The 19,172-nt window shown below is 42.8% G+C and overlaps 1 protein-coding gene and 1 non-coding gene across 3 annotated transcripts; both read left to right on the top strand.

Moving 5' to 3' along the window:
- Positions 1-32: 32 nt before the first annotated feature.
- On the top strand, positions 33-18,695 carry spag17 (sperm associated antigen 17). 2 transcript variants are annotated; one of them, XM_067523714.1, is made up of 50 exons: positions 35-460; positions 574-699; positions 1,193-1,333; positions 1,719-1,775; positions 1,870-1,998; positions 2,145-2,277; positions 2,558-2,770; positions 2,868-3,040; positions 3,197-3,343; positions 3,654-3,738; positions 3,839-3,957; positions 4,135-4,317; positions 5,572-5,676; positions 5,783-5,933; positions 6,108-6,320; positions 6,478-6,515; positions 6,624-6,740; positions 7,231-7,385; positions 7,475-7,584; positions 7,671-7,741; positions 7,989-8,225; positions 8,328-8,442; positions 8,552-8,689; positions 8,877-8,987; positions 9,114-9,250; positions 9,344-9,434; positions 9,882-10,045; positions 10,224-10,332; positions 10,464-10,612; positions 10,745-10,883; positions 10,984-11,450; positions 11,581-11,766; positions 11,946-12,082; positions 12,285-12,415; positions 13,614-13,747; positions 13,835-14,023; positions 14,107-14,220; positions 14,376-14,427; positions 14,722-14,800; positions 14,894-14,944; positions 15,062-15,155; positions 15,386-15,497; positions 15,686-15,725; positions 15,840-15,895; positions 16,151-16,287; positions 16,857-17,035; positions 17,242-17,302; positions 17,439-17,586; positions 17,781-17,924; positions 18,000-18,695. In XM_067523714.1, the coding sequence occupies exons 2-49, from the start codon at positions 589-591 to the stop codon at positions 17,885-17,887; spliced, it is 6,315 nt and encodes a 2,104-aa protein (XP_067379815.1). In that variant the 5' UTR covers positions 35-460; positions 574-588; the 3' UTR covers positions 17,888-17,924; positions 18,000-18,695. The 2 variants fall into 2 exon arrangements, 1 of the variants encoding a protein (XP_067379815.1); XR_010915727.1 differs by lacking the exons at positions 17,242-17,302; positions 17,439-17,586; positions 17,781-17,924; positions 18,000-18,695 and having other exon boundaries at positions 33-460; positions 15,840-15,965; positions 16,857-16,994.
- trnag-gcc (transfer RNA glycine (anticodon GCC)) lies at positions 4,392-4,462 on the top strand. The gene has a single exon. It is a non-coding gene; the product is annotated as a tRNA-Gly (tRNA).
- Positions 18,696-19,172: the final 477 nt, after the last annotated feature.

Below are 19,172 nucleotides of genomic sequence, written 5' to 3'. Positions count from 1 at the left end.
GTGTTGCTTCATTCTCGGACTGGACTGAGCACCAGACTGTGGTTAAACTTGCAGGACGTGTATCTGTGTGTGGATCGTAACAACTTTTGATGACTTTTTTTGTGGAATGGTTGCACCGTGTTATAGAAATAGACTCATTTATGTGACGCTGAGAAATACTGTTTGGAGATTCATAGTTTGAACCACAATGCTTAAGAGTCTCCCAGCTCAAATACCTTACTGCCACCTGGCGGTTGAAAGGAATGACAGCAGCACACAAACTAGTGAGCTGGTGAACCGATATTATGCACCACAAATCTTAAATATATATATATTTATCTACAAATAATAATATTTGTAGTCTATTAGTTTCCTCTAAGATGTTGACATTCGAAGTATTTGCTCCGTGAAGCTTTTATTTTGAAGAGCCATATCGCCAGCTTTGCAGTTGCCAGGGGCAACAGAAGCACAAGACGACGCCGTGAGTTTTTTGAACTGTTGTTTATTAGAATGATTTTGGCTTTGACCTAATTAGATATTTTTGGCCTAATAGTACTTCACTGTTTTTTTATGGTTCCTCTCTTTGAACCTTAGACCATCGACACCGGAATGCCACCGAAGTCATCCCAAAAGGGCTCACCCAAAAAGCCCACTGCTGCTGAAGGCGCAGTGGTGGACAAGAACTGGGAGGCAGGTCTCATCAAAGCACAGTTTGAAGAGGTTTGTTGTCTTTGTCTTGTATCACACAGAGTCAAACCCAGTGAGCGCTTAACTTGTTTGTTAAAGTTATAATCGACGCTATAACTAGCTGTTGGAACTTTAAGGCACATTCCAAAGCCTGTGTTATTTTTAAGAAGAACTAACATAAACCCTTTCGTGGATAAGTTTGTCCAGCTACCAAACATACTTCCTGCAAACCCGTAGACATAGTTAAACCTTTTGGCTTTTAATTTGAACCGTAGCTGGCAAACCGGAAGCAGAGTTGTTTGTCGCCATCGTCAATGTAAACAAACTAACAAACAAACAAACCCAGAACAGCTTTGTGCAGCTTTTCCTCACTCCGCAACATCATGACAATGTTTCCGTAAGTAGCATTTAGCTCGTGTTTGTTCATTATATCCACCTGCAAATTATAAGTAGTGTTGCGAACATACTGGTCACCTGGACGATGGGCACGTGTGAAGCTGTGTCGTGGTGTTCTGTGGGTTTTTAGGACGCCTGGCAGGCCTGTGTCTGCTGGGTGGTCGGGAGTAGTCCAGCGGACGAGGAGCTGGTTCAGGCTCTGGCCTTGGCCTTCCGGCGACCCCAATACAAACTTTTCACCCCGTTGACCTGGGACAGCACCCTCTCAAAGGTATTCACAGCGTGGTTTAGGTTGTTTTAATTATGTTTCCTATAATTTCCTAGAGCTGTTTTTTATTCTTTAAAATGTTCCTTTCCAGTTACTTCACTGCTCCCGGCTGCTCCCAGCAGTGAAGCAGTGAAACAATAAGTTGTGAAAGCACAATAACCACTGTGAAATAAATTAAAAGTGTTATCTCATTGTAATTTACAATCCAAATATCTTCATGCTTTCAGCCACACCTTGATCTGTTTCTTTTGAATGGCACATTTTATAACATCTTCAGTCGGCTTAATATTTTTTCTAGCCTGCCCAACACAATATTTTTGTTAATGCAACTCTTAATAGCTTCAATTTTTGTCCATTGAAAATGTTCTCCTGTCCATCTTTTTTACAGATCCATGAACTGGGGAATCCCAAAACAAAAAAATCTGATGTCCCTCTGTACTATGAGGTAAGCTTGAGATCACTTAAAAGTAGTTTATAGTAAAGAAATAATTTTGTGATGACTCAGAGTCTGCCTGTACACGTTTATTTTATATTTAAAGGTTACAGCAGCCGCTAAAGTGCTGCTGGATGCAGGAGAAGCGATTCCCTGTGACCTGATGGCAAAAATACTGAAGTTCCAGCTGCTAGCGGTCAAAGCCAATGATCAGAAGAGGCGGGAAGCTGAGAATGTGAGTGTCTCGTAATAAAAGTGATTCGCTGTAGTTGTAAACAATTCAGGACAGCTGTGAGCTGGATTGGATTTATACTCGGACATCCAGTGATGCTTTTACGTACAAATTATTGTCCCCCCCCCTGTTTGTTTAATGCTGAGAAGGAGAAGATAAAGGCCAGTGCTCTATCTGCAAGTAAGGAAAGAGGAGGGGTCAAAAAGGCCTCACCTTTGGAAGCTTCAAAAGAGAAAACCAAGCTCAAACACAGGAAGGATGTGGATTCACCTGTGTTCAAAGGTAAAACCCACAATGAAACCAACTATGCTAAAACCAGGAAATGTATAGCTTTTATCATCAAATAAAAGTTACATACAAAGGAATGTCAAACAGTTGAGGTTGTTTGTGCAGCATCAGGGCAAACAATCTATTAACATAATAGGCATTAACTTTATCAACAGTTGCCTGTTTCCAAACTAAAACTATAAATGCATGTTAAGTTCAAATTCTCTTGACACCGTGTACAAAAGAGGAACTTAACTACTGATCTACTGTTGTGACGCTTTTTGTGTTTGCACAGATGAAGAGCCAGACGATGGTCCTCAACACTACATCCTGGTGCTGGGCTTCTACCAGCCCCACCTGATCGAGGCCCTGGATGCCCTAGGTGTACACGTAGCTAATGTCATCAAATTGTGTTCACAGCAAAGCCAAAGTTCTGCTGTGCAGCAAGAACAAACCCCTGCTGAGGGCAATGAACAAAGTCAGGAAGCATCTCCACCTCTGGATGCAGGTAAATTCGCTCCTCCTTCACACATTCAATCCAGCATATCAACCATCCAAGCTTTTACTTGGTTTTACACAGAGCACTTGCTCCCCACAAATCACAGATTCAGACGGAGAGAAGGCGGCGCAGGTCAGGAAGTTGGATTTGTTCTGGTCCTTTCTGAGGCCAGTTTTAGACAGTGCCCCACTGGACTCCAAGCTCCACAGTGTGGCTCAGCTCAGCTACTCTGTTCCTGATGTCTTACCTTCATTGCCCACACAGGACCCAGAATCTGTGGTGAGATTTGTGTTTCATGAATTTCTGAAATACTGAACATTAGGAATTAATTTAATCAACACAACAGTGATGAGATATACAATTTAGCAGTTCGTTGTCTGTTTTGATATCTTTACATTCCCTTCGACTTCCTTAAATTTTTTTTCTTGTGTCCAGCTGGAGTTGGGAAGTCAAATCTTAGAAGGTGTTGCCAGTCTCATCTTTGACTCTGTGGACTGGCGCAGGCAGCATCAGCACTACCTTGACAACCTCAAACTCATCAGTGTACCTGCTGCTGTTAGGTTGGATTTTCAGTCTTTAGAGGTAACATGCATGAAAGAACGTTAGTTAGTATACCTGCACACACTTAACATCAGGGATTCATTTTCAGCTTATTTTCTTACGAGTCGCTCATTTCATGATACGATATAGAAAATGCCTTTTTTTTTGCCAGACATTGAGATATTCGTTTTCTGTGTAAAAATGCTGGCATAGCAGAGGATGGTTTCGATCCATCGACCTCTGGGTTATGGGCCCAGCACGCTTCCGCTGCGCCACTCTGCTGCTTATGGCACATAGTGCTCCAACACTCAATCTCCGGCTTAAGCATCAACAGCCTTTTTTATTGTACTAGGATGTACCCACCCCCCTCTCCAGTGTCCCCTTGAGTCAAAACTTCAAGAAGAAATCAGCGCAAGAGGAAATTCTACCAACCCAAGGTAAAACCATCATCTTTACATTTTTGTGTTGTCTAGCCACATATGATTAATTCATTTACAAAACATCAACATTTTTTAACATTCTTTGCTATGTGGACAGAATCCAAACTGCATCCTCTCTCTACACATGTGGATATGCGTTACTATAGCAACCTACTCGACCTGGTTCCCCCTGAAGCTTACTCAGTCCCCATTATTTTGCACTGTATGCTGGAGCAGGTGTGTTTGTGTGTGTGTGTGTCCTCAGAGATGAATTTCAGTAAAAATAAAATATTTGCAGCCTGTTTGTGAGTAATACTAATGTGATGGGTGATTAGTTTTAGTCACAGTCCTATGTGCTGTGGCCTTAGTGTGCTGGTTTAACCACGTTTTGAATTGGTGTATTTGTGTCTGTAGGTGGTGGTTTCCACCGAGCAGCCTGTTTCCGAGAAGCCCAGACCTCCTGGGGGTCCTTGGTTAGACCAACAACTTGTTGGCTACATGCTCCAAAGCTTCCTGCCTCTGGTGCACACAGAAGAGGAGAAAGAGCTTATGTTAAATAGCTTAGTGAATACAGTACAGAAAGAGGAAGAAAAGAAGGTAAAAACACTGTAATCAGGGTGAAAGGGGTGTAATATAGATCGGTGTCAATAGTTCTGAGACTTACATGTGCAGCATTGGTGGTTCAGTGGTAGAATTCTCGCCTGCCACGCGGGAGGCCCGGGTTCGATTCCCGGCCAATGCAGTATGTCTTTTCTTTCTTTGAGCTGAGCTCAGTGGGCGGGGCGTGGTACACGTGCCTGAAGCACGTCAGCCAATCAGTCACCCCAAGCTTCCGCATTATTTTCTTAAGAGGGCTGTCTCTCTCTGTCACACACACAAACACACACACACACGCACACACACACACACACACATAAGGGGGGAGGGTGAAATACTAAAGCAGCATGTGAGACAGAAATCTGTCCTCTCATTTGCTGTTTCTGTATTTTTGTGGGTTGTTTTCAAAAAATTTGATGTTAAAATGACAGTAACATTAAACCAACTTTCATTTCACATTTATGGTTTTAAAACATAACTCAGTTATTATTACTCAACCTTAGCATTGTTGGTAGGTTTTAATTGTTTTAAGAACACGGTCATAAGACCCATATTTAAGCGATCCGGCTATTTATTTTTTGCCATATTATCTCTAATAAGAAAACAACAGAAATGCCTTTTTTATTGCATACGGTCTTAACTAACTAGTCTACTGTGCAGATGAGTAATAAATCCATATACAATATATGTCCAGCAGATGGTGCTATATGACCAAAGCAGGTTGAAGTGCACTGCATTTCTGCTTTATTATAAGTTTTGGTGAACAAATGGTGCTCCAATAGGGAGCACTGTTTCTGATCTCAATCTTTACATGTAATATTCCTAAACAGCAATGTTGGAGAAAAGCTATTTTCTCATTTTCCTTACAACGAAAAAAGGGATTGTGACAAAATGGGGCAAAGGGGGCAAGTTACATTGTATATTGCACTTATGTACTGCATGAATAACTTTGTTTTACTTTGTTGTCCAGATATTGAGGTGCACTGTAGGAGAATTATGTACTGTTTTATTAGCTAAGTATGCCAGTAAACCAAGATTGTGGGTCTGTGATACACAAATGCAATGTAGACGATAAGATGAAGATAAAAGCAGAGCAAGAGAAGTAATTAACTACACCAAAATTTAAGTAAACACAGTAGTAAAATAATATTTAGACTACAAAATCTAGAAGTATGTTCCACATGACACACCATACACAGAATTAATTAATCACTTAGCCGTCTCTGTATTACTCTCTTCTGTTTTCTGCGTTAGAGGCTAGTGCAGAAGTTTGGAGCACAGGTCACTAGAAAGAAGTTGGAGCACCCTCTGGTTATCAGACACCATGATGAGAGGGCAGTGCGCCTGAAGGACGTCAGTGTGAGTCGAGCTGCCTCTTAACGCTTGTGCTGTATTGGTTAATATTATCTTCCACAAATGTGTTTTATATATCGTGTTTTTCTGTGTGCGCGGGGTTCGCTTTCAGCCGGTTGAGGGTTTTGACCCAGCGGAGGTGGAGTTGTCCATGATGAGACTGTCTCCAGTGTGTGGACTGATTCAGTCAGTAGCACTTCAGAAAAACAGAAACTCCTGCTGGATGGCCATCAAACAGCAGCTCCAACACTACTGCACAGATGGTCAGTATTGATGACTGTCAAAGGTTTTGTCAAATATATAAACCTCTGTCTCTATTTCCCACTTTTTTGACTGAATCTAACTAATTACTCACCGAAGGATGTTAGATAAACGGCTCGTTTTTCTCCTAACTGGTCTATTTGAAAATGTCATTATAATGTGATGACAACCTACAGATGTTGTGTCGTGGCCTGAGGTGGAGCGTCTAATTCATCAGAGTGTATTTGAGTCTATGCCGCTGACCCGGCCGGACCAGTATGGGGTGCTTCTGAAAACTGCAGGATCACTGGGAACCCTGGAACCAGCACATCAGCAGATACCTTCAGTAATCCCCTGGGACGACCCACTGTCCTATGCTAAACGACAGCTTCACAACCTGCAAACTAAAGGTCTGTTACCTTTGTTAATAATTCATTTACTGTCATGTGAGGTTAGTATATTATTAATAAGGCTCAGGAGACCTAAAAAAACATAATTACCATATTACCTCTAAGTTGTAAAATTGTTCAGCATGTTACTATATGTCATTATTTATATTAACCACAGGTGCAACATTTCTCACGGAGGATCCTGCTAACACAGAGGTAATGTTTATATCTTATTTTATCTACTTACACTTTTTGTATTCTCTCATAAAATAATGTGCCGATGTCCCTCCCATCATGATGCATGTTGTTTTTTCTTTTCTGTAGCACCTCAGTGACAGAGTGTACAGCCATCTGGACCTAAATGACATTCAGAGTTGTAGGCTGAGGAACCTGTTTGACTGGCACTATGCTGAACACCACGATTCATCTGTCTTCCCACAGGTTTTCATTTCCGCCTCTTCTTTGTCAGCAATGGCTATGTTTCCTGTGTTAAACAACATTTTTGTAACAAGAGCTACAATCCTAATCATAGCTGTGAGATTAGACACACTGCAGAAACTTCACATTGGAATGCTGATTTTATATGTTTGCTGCATTTAGGCTTTAAATCTAAACAAAAAGGGTAAAATGAGTGCAGGACTTACAGCTAGAAGGTCGCCGGTCCGTGCCCCGGCCGGCCGTGGCCTTCCCGTGTGGAGTTTGCGTGGACTTCCTCCAGTTACTCCAGTTTCCTCCCACAGTCCAAACTCATGCATGAATCTAAAATTGCCCGTTTGTGTGAATGCGAGTACGGATGGTTGTCTTTCTGTGTCGACCCTGAGATAGACTGCTGACCTGTACCCCGCCTCTTACCCTATGACAGCTGGGACAGGCTCCAGCCTCCCTGGGACCCGGTGACAGATAATGTTATAATTTACTTTTGAATTTGTAGGTACTCCAGCTAGCCTCAGAAGAATACTGCTGCTTGGACACATTCCGAGGAAGCCATAACAACATTCTGTACATATTCTGCCATAATCCTATGGGTTCCCAATGCCACAGCAAGGAATTCTGGGGTGTAGCCCTTCACACAAATGTTAAGTTCAGGTCAGAAAGCAAGTTCTCCCGTTTCTTCTAAGAAGCAATTAATAGTATTATTTGAGAGAATGCAAAAAGAAAAGTTATCTTTGTGATAGGAAGTACCTGGAGCATGTGGCAGATACCATTGGCGAGTGGATAAGAGAGGAGGAATTAAAGAGGGAGGAAATGCAGCTCAGAAATCTCATCCCAGCTGGATCTCCAGAAGGTACTGTTGCTGTCAACAGGAGGCTCCTGCAGTGAGTCTGTACTTGCCATTGTACAAATACAATGTTTGTTTTGCTCCTCGACTAGATGAAATGCCTTCAAATGGCGCAGAGGAGGAGAATGCTTTGGAGCCAGTCATCAGAAAAGACTCCCTCAAAGTTAGTATGATCATCTTCTCAGAACCATATCTGATCACTTATGAAGTTGAAGCAGAATTTTAATTGCTTTACCTTAAAAGAATGCCGCTTTGGATGTTCAGAGGGAAGCACTGTTTTCACTAACTATTACTAGACTTATTGTATTTTTAGCTTTGGGGAAAAAATAAAGTCTTCAGAGAGCAGTCATTTCATTACTATCTCTCCAACACTGCCTCCCGTTTAAATTACTGTAAACATGACTTCACAGGCCTGGAAGCTGGAGCAGGACCGGCTAAAAGAGGACGAGACGGCTAAGAAATTAAAGAAGGAGACTGGACTAAAGGTCAAGCAGCCGAGTGACGATGATAAGTTGACAGAGAAAAGTAAAACTTCTGGTGGGAAAAGCGTAACGGAGACAGCAGGCAGCTTAGCCAAGACTGAGTCCGTTACTACCACTGTGGAGGAAAAGAATGTACTGCAGCAGGCCGAGGAAGACATACAAAAGGTGAATGATGTTATTTTACACCAGAACACAATCAGCAGACAATGACAAATGAGCTACTGTACGTCTACTTGTAAGTAATTCATCGTGTGTGTCCATGTGTAGGGTTTCACAGGCTACGACTTGGATGGTAAGTTGATCCACGTCTCAGGTTGTGTCCAACGACTTTTCCCCTCAGACGGTGGACACATTGCTGTGGAGAACATCAGCTATGTCGAAGGTACAGAGACGGAGCGAAGATCAGCTGTTCCTCACTGACACCAAGTGGTACTGACAGGCCATTCGTTTTGTGCTTTTATTTTGATAGTATTTTTTTTTTTCTGCTCCAGGTTCCAGCCTAATGAAAGTAGCTGTGAATAAGGATGGGCACCATTTCTACACACACATCAACCATGTCGTTGATGTTGTAAAACCTCCCCCTCAGTTCCAGAACAATGACACCAGTGAAAAGAAGAAAGACTGTAAAGGTAAACATGCTGGACACAACAAGGGGACACTGAGGAGCATTCTGAGTCCAGAGAAGTCACAAGTACAAGGATTCCTAGTATCTGTCTTTGCAGAATGTTCATTTTGTTTAGCGGCTAATACAAACGGAGAAACCAAAATGCTATTAAGTTGTTGTTGTTGTTTTTTTTGTCTGTTTGTTCTTTTCAGAGTCCGAGTCTGTGCAGATGAAAAGAGTAAAGCAGGGCTCCCTGACAGCAGTGCTAGACAGTGGAGTCCGCCTCTCGTACAGCTTCTACGGTCCCACAGGACAATACATAGGTGTTACATTCAAATCACATACCGTGTTTAGCTTTTGGGAGGCTTTGACTTTGTATTTACATAGCGTCTTTGCATCTTCTCTACATTGCAGAGCGTCTTAACAGTGTTTTCTGTTTTATGATACAGTAAGTCCCAAGCCAGCAGAAAGGGGCATCGCGGAGACCTGCACCCTGCTTCCCATTCCACCCCCCTCCCCCACCCAGCACCCTAAAGGGGAAGAGCTGGAACCAGCCTCCTCTAAGACACACACTCCAGCCAGCCAGGTCCGTCTTCCAGAGTTTCAGGTTTCACAAATGTGCAAACCCTTACACACGTGTGTATCAGATACCTGTGTAGCACCTTGTGTTTGTTTGTAGGCTACGGTGTGTGAAGGCCAGCCATTCAACTGTCTCAACCTGTCTGTTCCTAATGGCTTACTGCTGCAGTTTCTAAGAGAGAATGCTAAAGGTCGGTGATGCTTTTTCTCAGGGGTGTGCAGTGCATGGAGACCCACGCACAATTGTGCACATCCTAACATTTTCTCAAAAAGCCTGTGCACTTTGGGAGACGCAAAACAAAAAGCACTCAGCTGAAACTAAATTGCCTCCCTTAAATGGCTCAGTATCAGTGAACTCATCACCAGAGGAACGCGTCTGATAAAAAGCTGTTTCTCAGCTGTGCATTTTAGGAATCTTTTGATTCATCCAAGGGATTTAACCCAGAACAATAACGTTCAGTGTCTCATCTCCCTGTTCTCACACTCTGACAGAAAATGCTACTCTATTCAATATCTATCAAAGGGTGCAGCTGCAAACAACCAGTTAAATCCGTGTGCTTTGTTTAAAATATGTATATAATTTTGCATATAAATCTATACATTAATCTCAAAATTTATTGAATAATCTTTCTCTACAGAAGTGTCTACTGAGGAGCAGAGTATGTTGGTGAGACAGAGCTTTTCTTTTCACGGCGGGGAAGAAGTGAAGCAGCTTCAGGACCCGTCTCTCTCCAAAGAACTCTCCCGTATTATCACCAGCCAGGGGACGGTGATCCGTTACATGAGAGATGGGTCCACAGAGGTATATACACCCACACACACACACACACACACACACGTACGCACACAGACACACACTGAAATAGGCACACATAGTAACAAATGTACAACTGATTAAGTTACAGAATTGTCTTATCAAGAATTCCAACATGAAAATGTGGACAACTCCAAAGTGCCCACTTCTTCTGTGCATGCTACAGGTGCTGTTTGCTGATGGCTCGGTCAGTGTTAGCGAGGATTGTGGTCCAGTATGGGTACCTGACTGTGAGGTTGACATGAATTCCCAGGAAGCTGAAGACAACAAGAAAGGTTAGATTGTACTGACATTGAATCTCTTTAAGTCTTTTCCTGCCCAGTGATGCCCCTCAGCCCCTGCTGTGAGAGCAGTTAAGCATAATTTTCACTGACCCACAATGTCATGCTGTCTTTTGTCTGGGCAGAAGTGAGCTCACCGAAGGGTGCACAGAGAGGGTGTTGGTCAACTACAACTCCTTCAGGAGCTCGCATCTGCACTGTGGGGACCACACACAAATACATACCCACCACCCCTCTTCTCACCTTTAAGGCTACAGACCCCGTCACGCATGAGGTAAGAGTGTAGTGTTATAACTGATGTTACACAGACTATCAGCTGTCTCCATATGTTATGGGGGATGGGAGTATCTGCCTTTCGACATTCTCTAACCATCTAGTGTTTCAAAAAAATGTTTTGTCGTGTAAGGTGATGCTGAGCCGAGAGGATCTCGTGGTTTCTGTCCAGAACATAGATGGCTCTCTTAGTGTGGAACATGCTGATGGAACCAGAATCACCAGCCTCTACAAAGATGGGCCACCACATACATACGTACTGCGGCATGCAGGTGACAGTAGGAGGCTACCAGACAATCAGACCTCACTTGGCAAATTAATGTTTTTAAATGTAGTTTTTGACCTGAGTACCTGCATATGGTTCCTTTCCAGGAAACCAGTCTGAGAGTGTGACCCTTAAATCCACTCCTGAATGTGTATGTGATTACACTGAATGTGTGTGCGCCACGCGCTGTGCGGACACAATTAATGAGAAGTCACACATCCAGGGTACTCCTGACTCTGGAGATGAGATTAGTGGAGGATGTGAGAGGGAGGATGCTGGACCTGCTCGTGCAATGTTGAGTGCGTGTGAGGATGTGGGCCCAGAACAGCAGCGTGCTGAAAGTCGCTCGTGTAAGACTGGAGAGGAGAGTGTGTTTGCAGAAGAGGCTGTGGCGGAGATTAATGAGAGGAATTCACGTGAGAGCGAGAAAGGGAGTGTGACGGCCAAAGAGCGAGTGGTGGTGGTGGAGAAGGAGGGCTGTGCCACAGTGGTGATGTATCCAGGGCAACGTACGGTCCACGCCTTCTTAGCAGACGGAACCGTCATCACTGGGAACAACCAAGGAGCCTATCAGGTGAGATGTTAAATGCCATGGTATAAACATTAGACTGGCCAATGTTAAAAATTCAGAGATAGATGAACAATCGTCGGAATTGTTTTTTTGTCTGTGTCCGTGTTTATTTGAAAATGCTTGTGTGTCCAAGGTTTTCCCGTCCAGTGTGGGGCTGCTGCAGATTCAAAGTGATGGGAGGTGTGTGTATTCGTCTGACTCTCTTGTGACCCCCAGTCCAATGGATGGCTCTCCCACAAACCCACCAGGAAGCTACACCTTCAGTCACTCAGACAAAGTGGCCTGTGACGTCACAGACCCAGATGGAAACCACTTCCAGGTCAGTTACCAGTTTTATAAGATGGGTCAGTGATGCAGGTGACAGTGTGAATTTTTAAAACAGATCCTCGTATTCTTAATTCTTAGTCTCTTACGGGAACATTTTTTTTGAAAACATACTGAAATAACACCTTTTGTTTTAAAGCACAATGTTGGAAATGGTGACAAACTGTGTTGCAGGTGATGGAGGATGGGCAGATATCGGTGCTGAACTTCAGTCCTGCTCCAAGCACACTGAAACCCGATGAGGAAGAGTCGGAAGCCGACCAAGAGGAAAGCACCGATTTTCAAGTAAAATTCAGAGAACATTTTCCCAGGTGGGCTCCCACACCGACTGTACACATCCCTATCAATGAAAATTTGTTCAATCAGTTTGTGGTACAAATATAAATAGTCAGCTACTGTATCCTGGTAGGGCAAATCAGAGGATGTGTTACAATCAGTAGAAGTGAGATAAATCTTAAACAGAAACATCAAACTCCACATATCTGTAAGTTTGAAAAGTATCTTGTGTTTCAGGTTGTTTCTGGTGCATGAGGATGGATCAGGTACTGAACTGCTGAGCTCTCAGAATGTGGAAGAGCTGCTCTACCAGGCGTACAATGACCCTGCCACAGCACTTCTGAAGGAACCACTGCCACACACACAAGGTGCACGGTTCAGAATCCAACAGCATGAAACCAAAAAACTGCGAATGATGTTTTATATTATTTAGTCACGTTAAGTTAAATGTATCTCTAACGCTCAATGTATGTAGTTAAAACCAGTGCTGTTAGCGTAACGTGTTAATGCAGATTAACTTTTAATGTCTGTGTTAATGTTGTCAATGTTTATTAATGTTAATGTTTATTTACAATTTTTAATGAACATTCTGTTATGAAGACCTGTTGCTCCACCTGTGCTTGACAGTGAAGTGACTGAGTAAGGTTGTAAGTAAGACGGCCGAGCGTTTTATTCACACTCCAAGAGTGCACTGAGTAAGATTAACAGATTAATTATAATTGTGGTGTTCCCGATGCAAGGTGGGGCACACACACACACACACACACGCACGTACACACACGCACACAAACACACAAATATGTAGTGCACAGCAGCTGCAGCAGACATATTGCAGCTGAGGTGAGACACTCAAGTGGTAACTCTTTAACTGTACTATTGCACACAAATACAACTTAACAAATGCAAATCCGATAAAAAGATTTCATGAACATGAACCAGATCAAACCATAGCTGTTTGTATGTTAACTGTTTAGCCTGGTTTGTCACATAATTTAATAACTGGTGGAGTCCACTCTAAACCTGCCCCCTCCCTCTACACATGAATTGTACCAATGAATTGCATGGACAAGAAAAAAGGATCAGTGAGTGATTGTGGGATTTTAAATCTCACCTACAGATTAAAATTACCAGTGTTTTATTTTATTTTATGGATGAAAGGGAGGTAAGGTCTGAAACTTGTAGAAATTAATTTTTGAACTTTCACTCAGTTGCCATTTAGCTTCACCGTGTCACCACCATCAGTTCTGTGACGACTCTTACGTTGCTAAGAGTATTAAAATGTCCTTTACAGCAAACTGTGAGGGGATAAAACATACAATTAATTTGCCAGTAATCACAACTACAGATAGACGCGATGGTCGATTTTTTGACAGCCCTAGTTAAAACTGAATTTATTTGAATTGATTCTAGATTCTAGCAAATGTACTAGAGAATCTAAGTTGGGCATTGAGAAGGTCTTGAGAATGTTTGCCAGACCTGATTGTTTCCGGTTTCAAAGTTAGGAATAAAGATACAAATACTGAAATAATCATCGAAAACGTCTGTTTGTGTTTGTGATTGTTCCAGATGAATTCGCCATTACCATCCTTAAGCCCAGCCACCAGAGTGTGTGGTCCCAGTGGGTGCTGAGCAAACAGAACCCTGATATCACCCCTCCCAACCTCAGAAACCATAGCTGGCTTGACTACCCTAGAGCAGAGGTCCTGGCACATAAACATATTCTACATGAATGCCCCCTGAGCCAGACACTGACACTTTGCCCCTGTTTGTGTTTCTCTCTCTTCCAGACAAATATCACAGGACTTCAGTCTGGTACTGACATGGGACCAGGTCTGAATCTGAGAGATGGGTCCATTGGTTTCACAGCTCAGCGCCAACCTGTCAGGAGCTGCCCTAAAGTCTTGGAGATGAGGGAGCTGTACCAGCACCAACCATTCTCCACAGCGCTCAGAAATACCATAGACACACGACTGAAGGTAAAACAAACCCATGGCTGTGATCACGTGGTTTTTATGGTTGGATTTCCAACCTCCATGTTGAGATGTGGCTGTGACTGTAGGAATACATCGAGGTTTTGATGGAGAGAGAGCAGCGATCAGAGGAGAGACAGGTTAAAGACCCTCGTAGTGAGGAGGAGAGCGCCCATGCAAGGGATCTACTCAGCATGGTTCTGGTTAGCGCACACACACACGCACGCACACACACACACACATACAGTAAGTGTTATCTAGAAGTTCTATCTCTTACACTGGATTTTTCCACAGAAAACCTTCAGTCAAATTATTTTAACAATATACATATAAATTATTATTATAATATATTTTTTAGTCTTTTGCAGAGGAAGAGGATGCGAACCGCATCTTTGTCAAGAGGACTTCAGGTGAGAGACGAACGGAAACAGAACCCGCATTCATTATTCTTTGGTTTTATTGATTTGGTTTCAAGAAATACATCATACTTGTTTAATGTCTCTGATGAGTCATATTCCATACTAATCGCTCAGCTGAAGAGGTTTTTTTACGACATTGATGTTACACTGGGGGCCTGGTTGAGGTTATCAGGATCAAAATATTGTTTGAAAATTACACATTAGATCCTCCCTTATTTATTTTTTACGTTTCATACGGGAAATGTATACAGTACTTCTTCTACCGTCTTCTTTGTGTACCTGCAGTGGATATTGCCAGTCTGTACAGCAAAGGAGTTAAGCAGCCAGATGTTTCAGTAGACACAACCACAGCAGCTAGCGACAGGTTTGAGAGATTACAATGGCATGTATAAAAATGTACATTGTGTCAGTTTTAAACTGTTTTCAATGTCCTCTTAAACTGCACTCTGCTCTCCAGTTTTGTTAATAGGAAGGAGTCAAAATGGACTGAAAGACTTGCACAACACAGGTAGCTGTACATTCTTTGCCACACATCGTGATTCTGTGGGGAGACACAATAATAAGCTTCTTTGAATTAAAACACAGCGATTCATCAGAATGTGTTCTGCTTGCATGTGTACCTCAGACAGCAGATGTGTGAGGAGAAGGCTTGTCGAGCGGCTCTGAGGAATAAAAACATTGTTTCTTATTTCCATTCGGAAAATACTCCATTATACCAGGTACTGTACTGTACTTTACTTCGATATGTTATATATTACATTTATATATGTAGATTATTAAAAGGAAATCTGGATCAATATTGTTATATGATTTGCTGTGTTGTGATAAAACCCTCAAGCTAACCACACAGTAGATTGAGCTTTTTTTGCTGCCTTACGGAAACACACAGAGGTCACACTAAGACACTAAGACACATCGTAAGACACAACCACTGTTACTCGTTTTTTAGAGTCTGCTACAGCAGCAAACACCAGACATGAGGGCTCTGTCCATGGACCTTCCTCCATTCCCCAAGTCAGACAGTTTTGAGGCCTTCCTGAAAGATGATCCACAAGAGAACGGTAAAGTCTTACTGGCAGTATTTACTAGCAGCTGCTAAGGTGAAATTCAGGCTAACCTGGCTAAATTAAAATGTTTAAATAAAACAATTTTCTTTCAAAGCAAACGGTGAAATGCATGAAAACTGTTACCTGTAGATTCAGTCACGTGCATTTTCTCTAATATAATGTCTTTGCCTTTGTCCCTGCAGCTCCACAGCCCTTAAACACAACACCCTCTAAATCAGCAAGGTAATGATGAGATTAAATGATCTGATAAACAGTTGCTTCCTGTGTTTTCTTTTTGCTGTTATTTGAAGCAGGTGCTTTTTCATGTCTGGTAAATGTCTGATGTGTTGCTCTTAGTCGTGCAGCAAGGAGTGACAGCGAGCTCGAGAAGAGACCCACAAACCCCACACCTGGTTTGTTCTTTCCCTTTCTCTTCTGGAATATGTTTGAATCAATCACCCAATCGACGACCTCACGAGTAATGTAACTACACCGAAACTGCAGGCACAGTGTGGCCATTAGGCAACAAATGACATTAAAGTTGTGCCTTTTTATTGTCTACACCGTACAAATTATTACAGTATTGGTTTTTCTGTTCCATTAGAGGGTGAACAGACCACCTTCAGTTACGTGCAAATGGATGTTTTTTTTGTGCATGTCCATGTCAGGCGACAGCAGCCTGAGGGGTTCACGTGTGCCATGTAAGTCAGTACAAGTGGATGTGACTGGAAAACCCAGGAGGTCTAAAGTCAGGCTACCAACATCTATCCTCAGCTCCAAACCCCGCAGTCTGCCGAATCATCAGGTAGATAACCATACACATGCACCTACAAAAGAAGCAGCATGTCTTTGAACGTGAAATAATAATGATTGTTCATGTGTTTCACTAAATGTAACTGAATGCACATCACAAATAATGTGGGAATGTTTATGGAGTATTTCTCTTTCCATTTTTGTTTAACGTGTCTTAAATAATTTGTATGCGCTATAAGTGAACTATGTCTATGAAGAGGTTTGCGCCCCGCTCTTCCCGGCCTCATGCAAAAGTGTCCCTGGCCATGTCACTGAACTCCCAACAGCTCCTCCCCTGCCACACAGTGCCCATCCAAAGGCTGGTAGAAATTGGGGAGGGTTGCGTCAGGAAGGGCATACAGATGTACTATATACAACTGCTATGCAGCTGGCCAACACTCACCAGGAGCAACTAAGTTTGGAATTCAGTGTCTTGCTCAAGGACACTTTGACATGTGACCAGAGGAGCTGGGGATTGAACCAACAACTGCCAGATTAGTGGACAACCGCTCTACCTTCCTGTACCAGAGTCTCCATCTGTAAATCGCACACATGCTCATGTATAACTGTTTTTCATTTCAGTTTCTGTCACTGGAAGAGCCTGTGAGGAGGAAGTGTCGAACCATTTCTCTGACTGATCCAAATGTCGTAGTAAGGGGCTTCCACCTGCTCCCATCCAGCGTTGACTTTGGCACGCTGCAGGAGGGCACCTCCTCTGCCATTACTGTGGTGATGAAGAATGTGGGTGTTGACACATGCAGGTATGGATTGTGATCCAGATGATGGCGTAGACGGACAGATGATTCATTTAATACGCAAACTCTTCTAGACTTCAGCTTGAAATGTCCGTCAACGTGTCAGAAAAGAACGAGTGCTCTGGGCCAGTGCAGGAGATTTGTGGGTCACCTTCAAGTCCAACGGGAAAAGTTGATACTATTTGTGCTTTATTTTGATGTGTCCTTGTCAGGTTCCATGTGAAACAGCCTCCTCCTGCTACGGGCCTTCGGGTCATCTATGTTCCTGGGCCTGTAAGTTTTCAGCAGCTTGTGATTCCAGAACTTCCCTTTTCGTAACATTTATTAACTTAACAATTTATATTAGATGAATAGATGTTTAGTATGGCTCTGTGTGTGTGTGTGTGTGTGTGTGTGTGTGTGTGTGTAGGTGGCTGCAGGTTTGCAGGTTGAGCTGCAGGTCCAGCTGTTTGCCATGTGTGCAGGCCAAACAGGAGAGGTACAGCCAAGAACGTGCATCTCCCAGGATATTATCATCCACACTGAGACAGACATCCTCTACCTGCCTGTAACTGCTAATATCCTTTGAATACATAAAGAAACTTTGGCCTTTTTAGAGGCAAGTGTATTTGTGTCTGAACCAAATCAGCTACCATTCAGCCTGCTTGTGTTGAACTCACTAAATAGAGTGTATTTTACAACTCAGGTGAATTAACAGATTTAACAAGCTTGAATGAATTATACAGCAGTTGTAATCCTTAAAAAAACCCACCCATCCTTCCTGAAAGGTCATATGACATTTGGCTCAAAGACCAGGCCAGTGCACACAAAAAGAAATTCCCCAGGACAGGTACATTGTCTTCTAGCCATCACAGATGATGCACCAGTGCCTTCTTACCAGTCCTGCTAAAAACAGGTCAGTAGCTTTAAAAAGATTCAAGCTGGATAAAACCTTTTGCGTTATTAAGTGTTTTTTTTTTCTAATTTTCAGGACATCCCAAAATACAGGGTCCGTACGGGTGCATGAAGTCCTTGAAAATGCTCGAATGTTTTTTTTTCAAGGTCTGAAATGTGCTCGGATTTTGGATAAAGTGCTTGAAAATGCTGGAAACAGTAACTGTGTCCTTCACAAAAATAAAAATAGCAGTGTAGCTGGTCGGCTTAGTAGGTGGAGAAATAAACTAGTCCAAAATTGAAACTGTAACCCCATGGTCTGTGTGTGACTGTGATTGGCCAGTGTGTTTTCACGTGTGACCCTGCCCCACCCCCCTAGGAGACTGAGTCGCCCATGACTGCGCCAAAATCCCAGGAGGTCATCGTTTTAATGAGCGTTGGCTCGAAAACGAAAAATACAAAGCATGAATAAAGAGAGGACCAAATCTACGCGCAGCCTTCTGCAGAAAAGACCTACAGCTTTGTCTCAAACCTTTATTTAGTGTCTCATTAAACTTAAATAGCAATGCCAAAACATTAGAACCACACCTCAACATTACACACTCCTCCAGTACAATGCTTAATCTGTGTATACTGCATCTTTGTGCAAATCAATTTTTGCTTTCAATTTGCACAATACAAAGGCAAATATTCTTACTTTACTAACAGATCCATTGAAAATTATTTGTCAAGTGACTGTATCCTAATTTCTTCCGCTGATAGAAATTGTTTTTAATATGATGTTAAAAGGGATAATAATTTACAGTACTGATTTACCACAGCTGTAAAATGCTGGAAAAGCTGAAAGTGCCTTCAATGGTTTAATGGATTTTGATGTTTCCTTGAAATGCATTTTTTTGACAAAAGTGAAAAATGTGTGTGAATGATGTCTTTTTCTTTTGACGTGTCTACGCGTAGTGTGTGCTCCTGCCTGTCGGTGCGTGCTCTTGTCGGTGCGTGCGCGCTCACGATTCAGGAGACTCGCGCCCGTGCTCAGGTGACGGGGTGGGGATGTTGCTTTATGACGTCAAAGGAGACCCGACGCAAGGTGCAGCGAGCTCCAAACGGATTGACATAATCCCGGTCCCCCTCGCCGTTCGTTCGTTCATCCCCACGCGTTTCGTTTCTCTCAAAAAAGCCAAATAAGCGTCTTCCTTTGTTTATGCAGCTGCTGCCGGTGAATCCGTGGCTCTCTCGCGCTGTCGGCCACGCGCTCACACGTGCACTCGTA

Source organism: Channa argus, chromosome 12 (assembly GCF_033026475.1).
Source record: "Channa argus isolate prfri chromosome 12, Channa argus male v1.0, whole genome shotgun sequence".
Taxonomy (NCBI): Eukaryota; Metazoa; Chordata; class Actinopteri; order Anabantiformes; family Channidae; genus Channa; species Channa argus.
Note: the sequence above shows the minus strand (reverse complement) of the source record. Positions and strands in the feature narration are given on the sequence as shown.